Here is a 20,057-nt window from a genome sequence, read left to right on the forward strand (position 1 = left end):
CTGTGCAGGCATTTGCACTGGCTCTGGATCCTAGCTCAGAGTGGGCAGCCCAATCAAAGGTCAGAAAACTACAACAGGTGTCCCCTACGAGAGACTGTTCACGGATCCACGAGTGAGCACTGCCTGGGTACCCTCACTAGTCATAACCTAGCACCAATGCGATGGGGCAAAACCACCAACCAATTTCATGAGTGCTGAGGACTGAGCTTTTCTCCATGCAATGCAAGAAGCAGCACGTTCCCAAGTGAGGCCCCGTAGCTAACCCGACACAGGAGTGAAGCAAGAAGCTACCTGCTTAGAATAATTAGAGAGAAGACGAAGTCTCCAAAACCTATCTGACCCAGCAACGCTTTTTCTCATCACCTAGCCCAAACACCCCACGCTGGAGTCACTAACAAGTTTTGCGGCTTTCTTTCACATCTATTAAAAATTTAATTTCCCAGGAGCAGCTGACTGGCGCCTTCCTCCTGGCATATAAACATTGCCTTGCCTGCCTGTGAGGGACAGAGTCAACAGGGGGTACATTTAGTGACAACACTGGATGGCAGAACAATCCATTATCTGTCAAGCAAAGACAGACAAACACAGAACGATGAGAATCCTGCAGCGAACACCTGAAGAAAGAGCTGTGTGATAATAACAAATGTACCTTTTCAACAAAGGCTCTGTCACCCTCCCTTCCACCAGGAACCCAGAGACTGACTCCAGTTCCCACGTGGAGGCCTCCTTTTGGCCCACACAATGGGGAGGGCAAGGGATGCTTCAGACCCATCTTCATGTGCCCACCTTCGTCGTGGGTGTCAGAGGAGTCGCTGAGCTCCGTGGGGATGTCCTCGTTGTCGTTGAAGTCCAGCGAAGGGGAGTTCACGGGAGCGATGATCTCAATCTTCTCCCCTATGATGTTGTCGATGGCAAGCTCCTTCTCCAGGGACCCGTCTCCCTCCAGCACCTCCTCCTCCAGGGGCAGCCCGTCGAACTGTGGCCGAGACAGAGGAGTCACCCACCGGGGCAATCTGCTCTGGACCCACTCTCCAAAGGGAGGTTAGGGACCCGGTCTGGGCAGCCCTCACGATCCCAGCACGGCTGGGCTGGAGTCACATTCTGGGGTCCTTCCCGCTCTGCTGTGGAAGACGAGCGGACACATACGGGGGCACTGGCCATCCCAACAGCACGCCACGTGCCGCAGAGGACAGAGCTGGCTCTTCCACGGCCAGGGCCTCTCCTGCAGCCACACCCCCACCACGCCGTAACAATGCCGGCCTGCTCCAGGTAGTACTGTTTTCACCTAAGAAGCTCAAAGGGCTTCATAAGCATTTTTTGACTCATTTTCCCCTTAGCCTTGGAAAGGAATCAATACAATCCTTTACATTTGAAAGATGACCTTGGGGACAGAAAATGAAGACTAGGCATCAATTGAACAATGTTTTCATTCTAAGGCCAGATGTTCTGACCTCTAAACCACTGGAAAACAAGGCTCCTTTTTTTGGGAAATCCTTTCCTGAGGAACCCTCCCACTCTGCCTGCCAGCACATGCCCTGACCCTCTTCCTTCATCAAGATTCTATCTCCTCTGTAACCAAGTCCCAGAGGACTGAGGCCTCCTACACATTTGTGTAGCTTCCACAGAGTCTAGCACAGTTGGAAAACAGACCACAGTGCATGCACTAGGAACTCTAAATATTAATCAAATGAGGGAATAAACAATCACAGTTCTACAGTTCTATATCCATGCATGACTCTGATGTCAGATCGAGGCAGTGAAAAAAGACCTGGAATAGTTCACCAGAGGGGCTGGTCTGGGGCAGCCTTCCAAGAGCAGAGCTCACACAATGGACTGGGGGGATGGTTTTCATCGGCTCAGAGTCAAACCCAACCTGGTACCCCAGGCACCCAGAACCTAGCTCTGGACCCTGGAACTACACCACTAGAATACAAAGAACCCACCCGCTCCAGGATGTCTCCTTGAATAAACTGACCACAGTGTAATCAACCTCCTCCTTACCCACCCCAGGTTGGGTGCCTGTGGCATTAACTAAGCTAGGTAGCCCTGGCCACAGGGCCGAGGGTGGAAGCAGAGGGCCGGCTGCCCATACCGAGACGGGGGCTTCGCTGCTGCCCGTGGATGTCAGTGTGCTGTTGGTGATGGATTTCTTGGGCAGCTGTGGACTGGCATCCGGCTTGGTCTCTATGCTGCTCTTGGATGAGCTGTCATTCACTTCGTTCTCTTCAACAGGGATCTCCTCGCAGTAGCTGAGAGAAGAGGCCAGTGAGCCCGTGTTAACCTCAGTGGTCAAGATGGACAAGGATTCTAAGAACCTCAGACCTGTCTACCCATCCAAAACGATGGGATTTCCTGCTTCTTGGCATTGTGTATGATCTTTCTCTCACCAAGATCAACCTCCTCCCTCCCAATCTACTCCTGAAACCTCCTTTCCATCTCACCCAACCCGTCCCAGTCCCCCGTGTAAAGTTTCTGGCTCTAAACTCACCTTTTCTAGGCAACCTCCTTAGATTTATGCCTACCTATTAATAATATGACCACTATTATTCATCTTAAGCTATTTTTGCCCCATCAGTACCCATGTCATCCAGACCCTCTGAATCAAAGATCTGGGTTCTGAGCATATATTTCATTTCCCAAACAGTGAGTAAGACAGGACTCTGGACACAGTGCTCCCTCAGTGCTATTGCCCACATTCTAGATCATGACTAGTAAACTCCTCCACATCGTACATCTAGGATGGAAAGCTCCTTGAGATGAAGGTGGGTGTCCTTCTAGGGACACTTCAGGATGCCACTGCAGCCCTTCCCAAGGGAGCCATCATCATCTTTTTCATCATGATCATCAACATCTGACTTACACTCTACGTATCTTCCACATGTGTGACAACTCTCGGCAAATCACTTCCTGCATTTTAGAGATAATCAGATGGGTACGCACAGAGGTGAAGTGACGCCACTGTTTGTACCCGAGCCCAGGTCTAAGCACCACTGCACACTCCACGCTTTCACTTTCTATTCCTCTATGCCCCTCGCACTGCCACCAAGCCTGCGCCTACCTTTCTAACCTCAAGCGTGCTTTGCGCCAGTCTACTTACAGTTCTCATCTTCCTTGCCCTATCGACCCCACGTGACACAGTGATTCTCCCTTCTCCTTCAGTTCCTTCCCTTGGCTTCCAGGATATGCAACTATCCCAGCATGCCTCCTCCCGGGCTGAATGTTCTTCCAAGATCTCCCTGGCTGCTTCTTCCTCTTGTTGAGAGCTCCCAGGCCCAGTCCTTGAACTTCTTTTTATGTTCACTCCGTCACTTGGAGGTTCTAGCCCATTTCATGGCTATGCACTAATAACTCTGGAGTTTCTGGCCCTAGCCCAGGCTTCTCGTGAATTCCACGCTCATACCTGAATGCCTGCTTAACATTTCCACTTTGCTAACTGGTATCTCAATCTCAACTTCCCTAAAATCACCCTCCCAATCTTCCCCTCAAGCCTGCTCTACCAGCAGTCTTGCCCATCTTCATTTAGAACAATTCCATTCTTCCAGATGGTAAAACCAAAAAAACCTTGAAGCTACTTTGGTTCCTTTTGGTTCCATCAGCAAATCCTTGCAACTATATTCAGGAACTAACCACTTATTGCCATTTCTGTTGCTACCCTCCTGGTCCAAACCACCACTGTCTCTCATCTAAATTACCTAAATAATTCAACAGCCTCTTATAACGGGTCTCTCGGCTCCTGCCCTGGTTCCCTTCAGTGTATTTTCAACACAGAGGCCAGAGTGATCCTGCTAAAATGTTAAGTCAGATCTGATCCATCATCCACTCAAAACCTTCCCATCCCACTCTGAGTAAAAGCCAATCATCACGTTTGCCAAAAGGCTCTCAGACTCCGCCCCCTCCGTCTCCCTAAACTCATCTCCACCACATCCCTCTTGTTCACTCTGCAGCCACACTGGCCTGCCTGCTGCCCCCTTGCCTGGAATGTTCTTCCCCCAGGTACCCCCCTGGCTCATTCCCTCACTTGCTCCAGGGCCTCACTTAGATGCCATTTCCCCAGCAAGGACTTCCCTGCCATCCTGCCCCCCAACCCACCCAACCCTTGCTCACCCCATCGTGTTGAAGTCGTCATCGGGGGGCACGTAGTCCTCGTCATCACTGGTGAGGCCCAGCTCGTTCCCATAGCACTGGTGAACAAAGTGCCAGAGCTCCTTGGGGCACAGAGGCTGTAGGGGGGAAAAGACGCAACTCTGACCCTTCCTTTCTCAAGTCCCCCCATTCTGCACAGGGGCACTGGGCTGGGCCAGCTCGCCTGGAGGGCAGGAGCCATCGCTCTCTCTCTCCCTAGCTGCACTAGAGCAGAGCAGCCACCTCCATGACCACTCCATGCACCCTACGGATCTCAGTAAGAGGCCAATCTCCTGCCAAGGAATACGGATTTTGGCAAAGCCTGGAACATGGCCTTTCCTTGCCTGTTCCCTCAACAGAGGTTTGCAGAATGGAACCCACTGGCCCCTGGAGGATGGTACCTGCCCCATCTTCTGTTCCTACTGATGACGTTCAGCATTAGTGGCATAAGCCCATGTTGCTCTGCGGCCCCGGGATCCCAGAGCTTCTGATTTGGACTCTGAATGAGCACCCAGAGGTCCCTGATCCAGTCTCCCACCCACCACATAAATCTCCTATATTAACTGTGCTCATGCAGGCCCTATTGGATCGCTTCCAAGAATGAGGTTAGACCACAGAGATGGCCCATTCCATAGCGGAAGAGGTCCTGTGATTCCAAAGAGTTTTCTACATTCTCATAGTATAAGGGGTCCAGCCCTTCCTTGACTACCTGAATACTTCCTTATTCTGAAGTGGAATCGGTTTGCCCACAGTTCTACGCACTAGTTCCAGTGTTTCCTTATTTCACTGGGTACCTACGGGTCCTCCCTCAAAGCACTGTCCTAAGAAAAGCTGGTTCTCATGGGGTTCAGAGTCTCTGGAGAGAGGCAGAGCAATGTCAAAGGTCAGAGGTGGAGACCATGATTGGGAGGAAGGGGAGAAGGTGGTGGGATAAGTGCGTGGGAAAGACGGCAAGGGCACGAAGAAAAACAGGAGTAATCAATATCTTTAAAAAAAAAACCTCAAACTCCAAGAATGTCAGTAACAATAGACCTCGTAAAGAGTCTGAGAGCTCACCAAGCCGGCTCTTTCGAAACATGGTTTAAGAAGCAGACAGCTGGCAGGACACCATGAGCCAGCATTCGGAGGACTGCCTGGGCCAGCAGGGTTTGGGGGCGGCAGCTCTCAGTGCAGACCCTCACAGTGGCCCATGAGGCACCTCCTCCTCCTTTCTCTGCAACCCGTCACCCCAACCATCTCTGGCCTTTATGTGCAACATTCACTTCACCTGGGACACATCTGCTTCTCTGCCAAACCATGTCCTACCCTGCTTCACTGGCCACCTTCTCCAGGCAGCCTTCCCTGACCAGTGAAGGCTGGTCCACCTGGCTCAACGTGGCTGCCCACAGTTGGGACAAACACAATTAGCAGACCCCCTTCAGCATGCAGAAATTCTCACGATTCTTTTGCAAGGGCATCTGCGAAGCGTATGGATGACCCTGTGTCTTATTTAGAAATGGCAACGGTGGTGAACTAGAAATTCAAACCTGCCAGTGGAGACTCAAACACATTATCATTTTACTGTTATCGATGGATAATAAAGGCAGAGGACCTCAGCTCAAGTAAGTTTTCAGGATTGATACCAGAGCTATCAACTGTCAGATCAGAAGAAAGTCTAAATAAGAAATCTGCTCAGTTTTCTTATATGGTAACTAGTTTGAGCTGGAGTCAAGGCAAATACATTTATATGTTTAAATACATATATGTCAATCATACATATAGAAAAACAAAATTAACTAACACGGGGGGAAAATAATACACACACAAATATATATATATACACACACACACACACACACATACTGGCTTGCAGACAGTTTCCTAACACCCGACTGCATCTGAGAGGAACTCTCTAGGGTCAGGGACCATGCACCTCCTTCATCTGTGTCTCCTCAGTGTCATTTAAACACGAGTAGTCAATTGGTGGCTGTGTTAACCATATTTTCTTATTTTCTATAGTTTGGAAGCTCTAGCACTTGGGGCCTTGCTGGCTGGCGAGGGACCCACCAGGGTTAGCAAATCAGTAGAGAGAGTAATCAACTCATCTGGGAGCATGCCCTTCACATGCAGCCAACCAATCCAAAGCCCACGCTCCCAACTGTCCCTTCATCTAGCTCCAGATCATATTCCCCTGTCCTAATTACCCCAAGGCCAGGTTCCTGGCAACCAGAGACAGCCCCTGTGCCCTGAAGCCTGCTAAAAGTAGCCAAAGTAGCCAACCCCAAACCTGCTGGCCTACTCCCCCACCTCACCCACTCCTTCCTGCAGAAACCACTACCAAGGCTCCTGCCCGCACTCTGCCCTCACTCCCCCTGCCTCCCAACACCCCGGCACATCCCTGAGTGGTCCTGCAGGACATACTGTGCTTCCCATTTCTGGGGCTCTGTGAATATGTCATGAAAACTTCTTCCTTCGTGACAGCGTGTCTCTTACCATACCTGATTAAAACACATCCTGGTACATTTAAAGCAGTGAGACTGAAGTGCCTGAAGTCACTGAGTGCCTTACTCCTGGCAGCCCTGAGGCCATACACAGAAGAGGGTAAACTACTTCCAGGACCCAGGACAATACCCTTAGAGGGAGAATGTGTTGCTCACCACGTCTGGGGGATTTCCAGAACTTTGAGGAAACGTGGGCTTCTCTGGAACTGGCCAATGCACAGTAAAAGCAAACTCTCCACCGGGCCCACACCCAAGGGGACAGAATGTTCTGGGTGGGCATTCCTGCTGGGGCTGAAGGACATGGTCGGCCAGTACCTACCTTTTCCAGGAGAGCATTCTGCCAGAGCCGGAACATCATCATGTACGTCCTGTCCCGGGCCCCAAATGAAGTGAAGAAGTGCTAGATTGCAAGAGAAAATGGTGAGAGATGTCTGTTCAGATGTACAATATAATAGAGACATGGTCCTCCTTCCTTTAAGAAAAGATACTGAGCTCATCCTCAAATACTAACGACTCTCAGTGACCCGTGATCACACACAGCTGCATTAGCGATGGGGCCAGCACACTGGGGTCTGGGCACCTGGGACCTGAGTCCCCACTGTGACCAGGTCTTTCAATTTTTAGCCACACCTTCCTCAGTGCTTCTCTCCCTGGTTTGAAATTCTCATCTCCGCAAAAGATGTCCTTCACCTACCTCCTGGAACTGGGCAAGGGGTGAGCTGTGAACTAGCCTGAACGGAAGGACAAGATAAACCCACTGACTTTTCATTCATTCAACAAATATTTGAGTATTAGCATGTGTTAGGCACTCTTCTATATGTTTGGGGTACAAGGAACAGAACAGAAAGAGACCCTGTTCTTTATCTATAATTGAAGATCCTTTATAATACGCAGGGAAAAAAGCAACAGAAAACCAGATTTTACTGACCCCCTATGAGGTGCTCCACAAATGCTATTTCATTTAAACCATACAAAAAGACTTCCGCAATAAACAAAGCTGCCACTAACAGACAGCAACAGGCTGGTGAGGTTGGGCAACATATAGTATCACATAGCTGGTTAGCATCGAAAACAGAATTCCAACCAAAGACTATCTGACCCCAAGTCTGCTGGTTCTTGCCACTGAACTGCCCAAGTCCAAAGGAACTACACACTTTGTCTTCAGCAGAAACCTAGTCCACCCTAGCCTTGAATCTGTTAGTCTTAAGGCTCTGGTGAAAAGCTAAAGTTCACTATTTTCTCTGTCCTTAAATTGACCTACCACATTCTCCCCATACTATTAATAACAGGGACACCGCATTTCCATCACACTCCTCCTCCTGAGATATAATCAGCTATGCTGACGTGAAATGATGACTACATCCACTCACATAGTGCCTTACAATGTAGTGTTTTCCAATATGTGATGTTATTTCAAGACTGTTAAATAGGTATTGCTGGCTCCATTTTACACACAAGAAAACTGAGGCTCAGAGAGGTTATATGGCATGCTCACAGTCGAGGGACTCAAATTCAGGTGTTTTGGCTCCAAGTTAAATGTTCTGCCAATCCACCCTCCCCTGCTCAGCCTCCAACCACCCAGCCCACCCAGGAGGAGGTTCCTGGGATCCACATCACCCTCACTGGCCCTCCCCCCAGTCCTATTAGTGCACTTGGAGGGCAGAAGGAATGCGGGGAGTGGGGTGGGGCTGCAGGGGGAGTAGAAAGGCCAGAATCCAAATCCGCTTACCTTTTCTGAATCAGTGCAAACTTGGATGGCATTGGGAATGAGGCGAGCTGTTTTTTCTTTAGTCATGGAGCAGATGTCTTTCAAACGGACTGTCAGCTGACATCCAACGGCACAGAGAACAGAGAACAGCAAGAGGAGGCATTAGTGGAGTCGGGCAAGGAGTGCTCACACGGCCGCAGTACAGACAGGGGAAACCGGATCACAGTTCACATCACTCCTAGCCCTGGCAGGGATCACCTGGTTTACCCCCTTATTTCACAAAGGCCACACAGCAAGGTAGGGACTGAGCCTCATCCACAGCCATGGGTACACTCTTGGCCCAGGAAGCCTCCTTTCTCATTTCTACAGTCTGCTAAGTACACAGAGGTCCTGCTATTATTTGCCACTTACAGAAACAGAACACTGGCACTGGATGGGACCATAAAAGTCACCTAGTTAATCTTTTTCCACCTAATCACACAGGATGAGGAAACAGGCAAAGAGAGAAAGGACTAGCCTAAAATCACACAGGTAAGTAGTTGCAGAACCCAGAAAGTGTGAAAGCTAGTTCTTCTGAGTCCCAAGGCCAATATATTTTTTTCCACTTTACTATGCTTCCTTCTGCGCTAACTCATGCCGGATAGTCACCTGCGTTTGCCAAAAGCAAATGCTCTGAAGTCTTCTGTCCCACACCCAAGAGGGAGGGAGGCGGGGAAGACACGGTGGAGGAAATCCTAATATTGGGACTCAGAACTAGATAGCCTTCAAGACTCAGGCATGTGCTTTTGTTGATTACACACAGGCTTGGGAGGAGCATGAAGTCAGCAAAAGGACGCAAGTGAGGGCAGCTTGCTCAGCCACAGGCCAGGGAACAGCCCAAGGGAGCCGGCCCCAGGTCTTTACCAGAGTTTCCCAGCGGAAGATGTTGCTATAGAAGCAGATCCAATTTTCAGAGAGGTAGAGTCGGCCCTGAAGAAGAATGTCTCTTTGGAGTGCACACGAGTAATCTGTGGTAGGGAGGGAGACAGGGACTGGCTCAGAGACAGGAGGCATTTGCAGCACGTCATCCCTCGCACCAGCACCAGTCTCCCACCAGTGACTAGGGGTGCCAGACACTTGAACTGGTGGCTAAGGAAGTCCCTGGCATCTCACGATCGGGAACATAAAGGTGGTGCACTGTGCAACTGCCTAGAGGCCGAGGAATGAATGTGGTGACAGAGGGGGCTACAAAAGCTAGAGGTAGGAAAGACCAACACAATTCAACTCACTTCCCTCCCCACACCCACAGTTATGCCAGCCCCTTCCACCGCTGGGCCGTCTGCAGAGATAGAAGCAGCAGTGACTCCTGCCAGGTCGGGCTCTTGAGGCTGCCACAGACCTGGTCCTCAGCCCTGAGCCCTGAAAGCCAGGGCCAGCGCTCTGGACATCCTCTCTCCCTGTTCCCAGACGGGCGTGCTTACTGGGGTTGTCTCACAGCCTCCAGACAGAAGCAGCCCGTGCTATGCTGGGGACTCCCAGACTTCCTCCCTGCCCCTCCCAGGTCACCCAGCTCACCAACAATGAGGCGCTCCGTGTCTGGAAGTTGCTTAAAGAGCTTTCTGAAGTCTTCATTTCTCTGCTTGTAAGTAGGGCTTAACACCTGCATGACAATGGGCATGGTTAGCAGGCTGCCCCTGGGGTCAGGGTTCCACGGGGTCAGGGAGGATGGTGCAGGAGGAGCACTTGCTTGTGTGTTAAAAAGGCAAAGATGAGGCTCTGTTGTCCCACAGACCCTAGGAGCCACACGGTAGGGACAATCTGGTCCTGCGAGATGCTTTGCAGCCAGTGCCCATCAAAGAGGAGATGTCGAACACATGAGGAGGGGCCCACATTATATCCCACAAAGAGAAAGGAAGGAGGGACACCTCCAGGGGGCTTCCTGGGACCCATCATGCCGGCTACTGCTGTCCTGCCTTCTGCCAGCTGGCAGCACCACCTTGACAGTAAACTGGGGGTCCCAGGGGGTTGCCCAGCCCCCCAGCAAGGCCAAGGATATGATGGTGCCTAGCACACCTCTCGGAAGAAGGTGTTGTTGTCATGACTAACACAATGAGCACTTGGCTGTGTGTGAAAGACATGATTTTTTTTTTTTTTTTTTTTTTTTGAGACAGAGTCTCGCTCTGTTGCCCAGGCTAGAGTGAGTGCCGTGGAGTCAGCTTAGCTCACAGCAACCTCAAACTCCTGGGCTTAAGTGATCCTACTGTCTCAGCCTCCCGAGTAGCTGGGACTACAGGCATGAGCCATCATGCCTGGCTAATGTTTTCTATATGTATTTTAGTTGGCCAGATAATTTATTTCTATTTTTAGTAGAGACGGGGTCTCGCTGTTGCTCAGGCTGGTCTCGAACTCCTGACCTTGAGCGATCCACCCGCCTCGGCCTCCCAGAGTGCTAGGATTATAGGCGTGAACCACCACGCCCGGCCAGACATGATTTTTTTTTAATCTTAAAACATAGTGCTAAAAAAAAAAATCCTAAAACATAAAACGAGTGCCAGAACAAGTACACAAGCAGAGAATTCAAAAACACATCTGGCACACTAGAGGCACCCACCTTCACTCTCAACCTTACAGGATCACCTAGCCCAGCCCTCACAGTACCAGCGAGGGAGCTAAGGCCAGAGAGAAGCGCCCTGTCCCAGCTGGTCAGCGGCAGGTCTCACGATCCCTGGTCCTGTGCTCACCTCCCACCCACCTCTCACAGGTGCCTGCCCACACACCACCTTAGCAAATCCTCCTTGGAAATTCCTCCAGCCCGCTGAATACACGGGAATCCCGCCCTTTCAGGGCTTTCGATCTTAAAGTTTAAAAAATGAAAATAAAAAACAATACACGCCCGTAGATGAAGGGCACCCAAGGGTGATACATAAATAAAAACAAGTGCACACCCAGGACGAGCCACGCATCGTAACAGACACATGTGCACTCCAGCCACCGACGCGCTGACCTACTTGTCAGACAGCACTGCTGACCCCCAGCCAGGAGCACATGCCTGCCCATGGAGTCTCCTGCTGACAGTGACACGTGGGTCTCGGCTACTTACACTTTCTCACCCCCTTCCCTGAGGATCCACTGGCACACAGCTGTGGTGACAAGGACATGAGCCTTAGTCTTTTCACTTTTTGGCTTTCCGTAAAGCAAAATGGCACACAAGGAAGCTGAGCTGTGGCCTGACCGTATTTGCAGCATGACCTGTGGCCCGGTGGTCTTAGTGCTAGGGGGGAGGGGAGGGCTTCAGGAAGTTAGGGGGCAGAAAAATGCCATGACTTTAGTTTGGAGAGGTTTTCCAGAAGAGAGAGAGAGAAGAGAGAGAGAGGATGCTTTCAACCACTTTGTTCGTTTCAATTTTAAACTTTTGTTCTGGGCCTATTTACAGAACGAGTTCCACTTGCAATAGTAGGTGCCCTGTTACCTTTCCAAAAGCAATGCTAGGCTGTTGCAGAATCGCAAACTTCAAATGTCACCTGCCATGTGTTTGAACCAAGTATCGGGGCCGTGGGGAGTGAGTATCTGGAAGACAGCCCATACCATGACTTCTATGGCTAGAAAAAACCTTAGAGACAACATTCGTCTGGTCCATACACTAGTTTCAAACTGGTATTGAGATATCCAATCTAGATATCTAGGTCCCGGGCCTCTCAGAACAGAGTCCACTCTCTGAAATCCCCGAATGACCCCCTCATTTGTCCAACTGACTGCCTGCAGCTCTTATTAAGCTAATGTGGAAAGAGTTAGTACCACATACTGGGCACAGCCGAAAGCCCTTTGCAGGTTTCACTGGATCTGACCACAGGGTTGTTTTATTCTCCCATTTTACACTCGAGGAAATTGAGAAAAAGAGACGTTGGGCAACTTAGGAGAGCAGAATATGAACCAAGGCCATCTGGCTCCACTGCTGGTCCGAGCTGCTACCCAATGTCGTCTCTGGAGGGTACTTGCTCCTGGACCTTGTGCCAAGAGGGAAGTAGCAGGGCTTCCCCACAAGAGCACACTCCCTCGGGGATGGGATGCTCATCTGCTCTGGGGCCCCCACTGGCCTTCTATGTCCCCTAGTGGGTCCTTATATTTAAAAATTTCCATTACCAGCCAGGGAAGCAGCCTACAAGGTGGCCCCAAACCCCCTTCAGGTGAAACTGACATTGGCCATCCAGTAACCAGAAGCCTGGGAGTCTCCCACTTCAACTCGCTTTCAGAGGTGCTCCCTCTGCCTTGCTTCTCTCATATCCAGTGACAGCTCACATGTCTACAGAGGTGGGGGGCAGCGAGTTCGGTCACATCTCCAACCCTCAGGCAAATCCAGGGGGCCACTCCTCCCCTGGGAACACAGCTGCAGTGGTGGGGAGAGAACAGGGCACGTTTAGCCCCGGCCTCTGCACTCAGCCAGTCCTACAGACTCATTAATCCAGGCTCGCCAGTAAGTGCCTTACTCTACCAGGCTGCAGAGGCGGATGGAAGCCACCCAGACCCTCTGCCGAGAAACCAGAGGTCACCCATCTGTCTACCTTAGGCGGGTACACTGTGCCTGCGACCACACGCCCCCACGATGCTAGAGAGCACGGTCCTCTCCCTCCCAGCCCCTGCATGCTTAAAGCAATCTCCTCCTATTTTAATTTAACGTGGCCAAGGAAGTTTGGTTCAAGCATTGTCAAATCCGGGCCCTCAGGTAGTAGAGTCAAGCGGAGCATGACAGGGGGCAGCAGAACTGCCACAGAGACACAGAGAAATTGGGTCACACACTCACGGCTGGGATTTCCTCAGATCCATGCCAGCAACAGTGCTCGGCACCTGCGGGTACGTCGCTGCACCTCTTCAGGTACCGTCGAAAGGACTGGCTTTCCCGCTCCAGCAGCAGGTTCCAGAGAACCCCAGATTCCATCAATGATTCCATCGCCCCCCACGGCTGTCCCTCTCAGTAGAGTGCAGCTCCTTGAGCCCTAATTCCCAGCTGTCCCCACGGGATGCAGACAATTGGCCTCACTTGCACTGAGACAGATGGGTGACCTCTGGTTTCTCGGCAGAGGGTCTGGGTGGCCCTAATGTCCTTTGCTCTCCGAGGGCTGTGTTCCCAGTGCGAAACCTCCCACAGGAGGGGTCAGCGTGGTTCTTGGGACAAGTTGGCCAGCCATCCTCCCATGGCGGGGCTCTGCTCCGTCCTTCTCGGCTGGTCTTCAGGCCAAGCTAGCCCAGAGGGGGTGTGGTCAAGCACCTCCTCCTGGCCAGTGCAGTTTCCCCAAGAGTCCGGAGGACACAGGCAGCACAGCAGGTGCACTGGGCCGGCGGCAGGCCCTGACGGGCAGCCCCGGGGTGGACAGGCCAACTTTGCAGGAAGAGGATGGCCCACAGCCGGGTCCCGGGTCTCACCCCGCCAGTTACTCACACTCACACTCCGCAGAGTCACACATAGTTGGTCTGAAGCTTCAGAGAGGGAATCAACTGCTCAGCTCCCAGATGCAGTCTGGGCCATCGAGTGGCACATTCAATCAATGTGCAATCTCTCCCCCGGGCGGGGGCTGGTCGCTATGACTCACAGCCCTCACCCAGGCGGAGCGGCCACCACTGGCTGCGGCAGCAGGGCCTGCTCTCACCCCCAGCCCGACACACACCCCCTTCCTCAGCCCATGGTCCTCTTGCCTGACCAGCAAACAAGCTCTTTGTTAGAGTCACCCGTGGCAGGAGGGAGGGAGGGAGGCAGAGCGGGTGGGCGGGCAGGGCCCGAGCCCTCCACATGCTTCAAGTTACACGATCTGGGTGATGGTCCTGGCCAACGTCCTCCAGTGACCCCCAGGCTTGCCTGGCCTCCCCAGCAGATGTTTCCTGCCAGGGAAAGTTGCTGGCCAGGGCTCCGAGTGGGGGAGGGGCCTGGGAGGTGCCAGGGCACCGCTGCTGTGATAAAATCTGAGATTTGAGACTCAAACAGCCAAAAGCTTCTTGGAGACACACTCTCCCCTCACTGACCCATGTGCCCACCGCCTTCCCTGTAGCAGCAGAGGCAGACTGGGGAGTCTCACTGAGCTACCTTCAGACGTGCTGATAGGGGAGAAGTTGAGCTCAACAGCTTTGGGGTCTGTCTGAGGCACCTCCTTCCTTTCTAGGGGCCCCGTCCCATCTTCAGCACTGGCAGGAGGGGACCAAGGCCCAGAGGATTCCCAGACACAGCTCAGACCTTGAGGGCAAGGCAGCAATGCTAAGGGCAGAGACTTTCGTCCCTGGTCAAAAGGAGGCAGCGAAATCCAGGGAGAAAAATGAAAACCAGCCCCGTGGGAGCACAGAAGGCTCGAGACTGAGAAGCTCAGCACAGGGATGAGACAGCAGCGGGCCTGGGGACATGTGGCTTCCCAGGAAGAGTCAGACCCTTAAAACAAATGGGGCACTCCCTCCCCCCTGGCCGGCGATGCCACCTCACCAGGAGGGACTTGGGCCTGCACGTGATGAAGAATGGGGCCTTTGTCCTAGCAGTCTTGGTAATTTGATACAGCCACACTCAAACTTCAGTGTCCTTAAAGATGACCCAGTGAACGCATTTAAAAATGTAGACTCCTGGGTCCCAAAAGCAAAGATGCTAACTCAGAGGAACCTGGGTTCTCCCAGGTAAACAGTGTTGGACAAAGTAGAGGAAGAGTGTGAATCCCCCCCAAACCCTCTCCTAACAAGCTCCCACATGCCTGTCCAGAGGGACACCCCTGGACCCAGCCATCGCTCCCTTCCTCACACGGGTAACTCCGTCCGCAGACTGCCGGCTTCTCCAGGGAGGATCTACGCCTCCAACAGGTTCATATCGTCTACAGCTCTGAGCACAACGTGTTTCAAATATAGGTTGAGCATCCTTAATCCTAAAATCCAAAATTTTTTGAGTGCCAACATGATGCCACAAGTGGAAAATCCCACACGATCTCCCACATGATCTCATTTGACAAGTTGCAGTCAAAACTTTGTTTCATGCACAAAATTATTAAAAATACTGTACGACATTATCTTCAGGCTGTGTAAAAGGAGTATATGAAACATAAATGAATTTCATGTTTAGACTTCTCTAATTTATATATATGCAAATATTCTAAAATCTGAAAAAAATCCTAAATCCTAAACATTTCTGGTCCCAGGAATTTTGGATAAGGATATAAGGTATCAGGGTGCTCAAAAAGTATTTACCAAGTGAATGCATTCCTCATCCACTGCTCAGACGGGTTCCTATTTACACTGTATCTTATCTGCATGCACATTGAGCCCTAACACCATACCCACGGCTTCTAGGAGCCCAGCCCCTGCCAACACTCTCTTCAGCACACATCCCAGCCTCTGTCCACCCTGCATGTCGGTCTCTCCTGAGCATCGTAGCAGGTGAGCATAGCAATTCCATTTTCGAGGGTGACAAGAATGCCTCTCTGGGCGAGACCAAACCCCAAGATGTAGGCAGTAGATAGATAGCTCCGTGAGGTTCTGGATCCTAACAGTAGTTACCTGGAAGTATGTGAGTATTTCTATAGGCCAAATGAGAGGATGACTGGGCTGTAAGGGGTGAGACAGGGAAACGACAGACCCAGAGAGATAATGACAGACCCAGAGAGATAACGCCCTGGGAGAGGAGTCTCAGCATACGGCAGCCTTTGTCACCTCCACCCCCTTACCAGGGACAGGGCTGGGCAGGGCAGGGGCCTGCAGAGAGGGAATTGGCCCTGGGCTAAACATTAACTCTATGACAAACACTGGGAGCTGGGACCAAGTGGTACCCCCTCCCCAGGTACAGCAGGAAGGAGGGGGTGGAGGAGCCAGGAGAACACATTTCGCTGGAGCGTTGACCTCACCTAGGAAGAAACCAGTTAAGATCCACAAGGGAAACACTGACCCTCCAGCCACGTCCGGATAGGCAGAAGCCAGAGGTGGGACTAGGAGACAGGGAGACCAGGAGGGGACAGAGCACAGAAGGCAGAGAGACAGGGGTGGGGCTGGGCGTGAGGGCTCATCTAGAGAAGGCTGGGGATGGGGTCACAGGAGGGGGGCTCAGGAAGACTCTTCAGATTAGTGGGTAAATACAGAGGGGAGGCGGACAGAGGAAGCAGCCTCAGCCTCTGGGGAAATGCTGGGCTGCAGGGCTTGTCGTCTGCAGCTCTCCCACTCTCCTCGCTACCCACCCCCAACACCCTGAATTCCATTCCTGCAAAGCTTGGTGCTTTTGTTCTCAATCTTACACCAGCCAGACTTGCTTGGCCATTCCAGAGGCTTGGCACTATCCGCGCCCCCTGGTCCACCAAGCCGGCGTCCCTAACCAGGGGTGCTTAGTCTCTGGCTGCTGCCGGGGTCTGCGTCCTGTGCTCTGATCTCAGAAAGGCTCCTCCCCTGGGCTGCCCTGGGGACGTGCCCTGCAGGACTGAGCAGTAGTGGGCAGAGGAGAGTATATTTGCCACCCTCCCACCCAGGGCACAGGGAGACCTGTGTCAGTGCCCCTCACCCGAGACTCGAGCCCACTACACCCAGCAGGAACTGTCTTTGGGGTGCAGATTGCATTCCTCCCACCCCGAAGGCCCTGAGCAGGTCACCCCAACTGCCTTGGCTCCCTGCTGAAGGCAAAGCCCTGTTTCTGCTTTTCCCTCCATCTCACGTCCACTGGGGCTGTACCTCCAGAGCTGGGGGCTTGAGAAAGGAGACGGGGGTGGCAAACTGGGTGGTGGGGTGAGGAAGGTAGGTATAAGTGGGCCTGGGAGGGCCTCAGGGCACTTGTAGATGCCATGGCCTTCAAATCCCACTGTCGACCCCATGCTTTCCTGCCACAGCTTTTCCACATGTCCCTGGGGTCCAGACACGTTCCTCCATGTGACCCACTCTTTAGAACAAGCCGGTTTGTCACCATGGCGACGGCTCCTCCATGGCTAACCATGTAAAAGTAAAATGCTCTTTTCTTCTGCAGACAGGTGGCAGGGGAGGAGGGAGGCTGAGGCAGGGGTGGGAGGTAGGGGTTGGCTTCCTCCCATACTAGACCCAGGCTGCTTGAGTGGGCCTGAGCTGCTCTCCCAATGGTGAGCCCCTCTGCAGAGCCCTGGCCCTCGCTGCTCTGAATCCAGCCAGGGGCTCCTAACAGCTCCCAGGGCTGGGGATTACACAGCCTTCTGTCTGAAGGACTTCTAGTGCAGTGTTGGAGCCCCGAGGGCTGTGAGCAGAGCTGAGAGGGGGAGAGAGGGGCCCTTCCTGAAGGTACGATTCCAGCCAGCCCAGGGCAATGCAGAGGCAAGGCAGGAGGGCTGAGCTCCCTGCCGGAAGGCAGAACACCAGGTCAAAGCCGCAGGGGTGGGGCAAGAGCCTCACCCAGATGGACTGCAGGGGGGGTGGGGATTGCTGGGGACTGGTGCTTGCTCAGCTGAAGTTTCCTGATGAGGCATCTGGACACGAGAGCACAGGCGAGTGCCAAGCACACTGAAGGAAGATGGTGCCCGGCCATCCAAGGGCAAACCCCCAGGGTGACAGCATGTCCAGGAGAGGGAGGGGGCCCTACACCTGCTCAGCACGGAGCCCCCTGTGAGCTTGCCTTTGGAGAACAAATGATCCTTGCTCAGTGGAGAGACAGTGATGTTTCTCTTATTCATTTGGGGTAAGGATGGAGAGTGAAAGGAGACCACCTAGGACAAATAAAGGTTGAGTCACAGCACAGGACGGGGACACAAGCATGTCCCAGAGGGTGATGTGAAGAGGCAGTGAGGTCAGACTGCTTTGGTTTGTCTCAGCTGCAGGTGGGATCAGTCAGGGAGCAGGGCTCGGGCCATACCCAACTGCCCTGACTTCTGGCCCCAGGTGGCAGCTGGTCCACCCTGTCCTCCAGCCAAGAGGCAGCATCTCCTAAGCCCGTTGCTATGCTGACAGAATGACGGAATGAAGGGGCAGAGTCAGGCTTCTCTCCCACCCCGGCCATCTCAGCCCACAACGCCCCTTCGATCAGTGTAGCCCATCTACTCGGTATCAGCACAGCCCCAGTGTTTTGGGAGGGCCGAGGCTGGCGGATCCACAGCACCCAGGACAGGCAGGCCACTGGGAAACAGGAGGGCTCACTGGCATGAGCTTGACGTGCCAAGTAGGAAGACATGCAGCCCACACGGGCCCCATCCCTGCATCCCCCCATGCCTCTCCCCCAGCCCCCCACCCTGTCTGTCACAGCCACCTTGCTGCCCCTCGCCTACGCCTCCCGCTGGACCAGAATCAAGAGAGGGGCTGGGGTCAAAGGCGGATCAGAGTCTGGTGTGAAGACAGCAGGCTCAGAGGCCAAGGCCAGAGGGCAGAGTGCAGGCGGCGGGGGCCAGTGGAGAACCTCAGCCAGCTGCTTTTCTGGGGAGAAGTTCAACATCACACAAGCCAGTCTGTGGGTCTGAGAGGCTGTGGCTTTTGTAGGGACTGCTCACTCCATGACACAGTTCCTGGGTATGGAGCAGAGGGTCCTAGAAGATGGCCCCAGGCCACCCCTTCCCCACAGACCCAAGGATTAGAGAGGTCTTGTGGAAGGAGCATGCTTTTACGGCTATTGACGAGTACCTTGGGAAGTCAAATTCCATCACAGGGCACAGACTTTCTACCAGTGGGGGAAGTTCTCTGGCAGCAATCCCCCCAAAATGTCTTAGTTAAGGGAAAAAAACTAAGATTCCCCCCAAAGCCACCCCAGCCTCTGAATTCTGTCTGGCCAGGAATGGCTACCCCTCCCATGACTGGCCCCCTCCCTGAGCACAGAAAGAGCCTTGTCCAACAGGCTGGGTGAGGTAGGGGATAAGGTGGGCCATCCTGCCTTTGTTTCCCCGAATGAAACCCTCCCTTCACCAGTAAGGCTGGTCCCGTCCCGCTGCGGAAGATAACCACTGCAGCTCTTCCGGGGGCCGGGGGAGCCCGACTGCACTCCACACCCCTTCCCCGCCCACCTCCACTCCCGCTCCCCCTGCACACGTACCCAACAAGAAGAGAAATAAGGATACTTACATTATACCAACTCTGGCTTTTCTGCAAGGACAAAATAGAAGAAAAGTAAAATTAGTCAGGGAAGGGATGCAGGGAAGTGCCAGGGCGTTCCTGGCTCAGAGGGTTACACAGATAGCAGGGGTGGGTGGGAGGAGGAATCCAAAGGCAAGTGGATGCTTCCCATGTTGCTGCTCAGGAGGGGGCCTCCTTTCTCAACACAGCCCCAGAAAGGAGGCCCAGGGAGCAGTCCATGCTGGAAGCCCCCCGAGGGAGGGTGGCAGGCAGCAGCGCCAGCTAGAGCTCAGCCGGAAGGGAGGCGGAGCCCCATCGTGAGTTCTGATGGGGGCAGGGGATGCGTGAGGGCATCCAAGATCCGGTCCCCAAATGGGCCCTGACCAGAAGCAAAGTGCACATGGAGGCCAGCCCAGCCCTCTGGGACACCTTGGTGGTGGAGGAGAAGGGAGCCTGCCTACAAATTCCCTCCAACTGTGCTTTCTGCAGGCGGATGAGTAAATCCCTCCTTGATCCCAACAAGGGGCTGATCACCTAATGGCGGAGCGCTTGGGGGTTTCTGCGTAGGAGGGAGGCTGAAGCAGAGACTCTCTAGGGGTCTTTTCCAGCCCTGTGGTGCTATAATTCAATACCAGCAAAACCACACCCTGCTCCAGCTCAGAATTTAGCTGTTCTTCATTCCCCACCCAGGAGGAATGGGAGGAAAAGAGGAGGGAAGGCTAAGACTGCCTAGTCTGACTCCCAACCCTGTGGCCAAGAGTCTTCTATGCACA

At 53.0% G+C, this 20,057-nt stretch overlaps 1 protein-coding gene across 8 annotated transcripts in view; it reads right to left on the reverse strand.

Annotated features, from left to right (window-relative positions):
- Positions 1-20,057, reverse strand: part of GRAMD1B (GRAM domain containing 1B) — a 180,001-nt gene that overhangs the window by 18,392 nt on the left and 141,552 nt on the right. For all 8 annotated transcript variants that reach the window (XM_045555770.1, XM_045555764.1, XM_045555765.1 and 5 more), the window contains 8 exons: positions 19,294-19,314; positions 9,865-9,949; positions 9,214-9,317; positions 8,332-8,427; positions 6,922-7,002; positions 4,105-4,220; positions 2,093-2,249; positions 787-976 (listed from right to left, as the gene is read on the reverse strand). In XM_045555770.1, coding sequence (XP_045411726.1) covers positions 787-976; positions 2,093-2,249; positions 4,105-4,220; positions 6,922-7,002; positions 8,332-8,427; positions 9,214-9,317; positions 9,865-9,949; positions 19,294-19,314 — 850 coding nt within the window. The remainder of the gene's footprint in view (positions 1-786; positions 977-2,092; positions 2,250-4,104; positions 4,221-6,921; positions 7,003-8,331; positions 8,428-9,213; positions 9,318-9,864; positions 9,950-19,293; positions 19,315-20,057) is intronic.

The sequence above is a fragment of the Lemur catta genome, chromosome 7 (assembly GCF_020740605.2).
Source record: "Lemur catta isolate mLemCat1 chromosome 7, mLemCat1.pri, whole genome shotgun sequence".
Lineage (NCBI taxonomy): Eukaryota > Metazoa > Chordata > Mammalia > Primates > Lemuridae > Lemur > Lemur catta.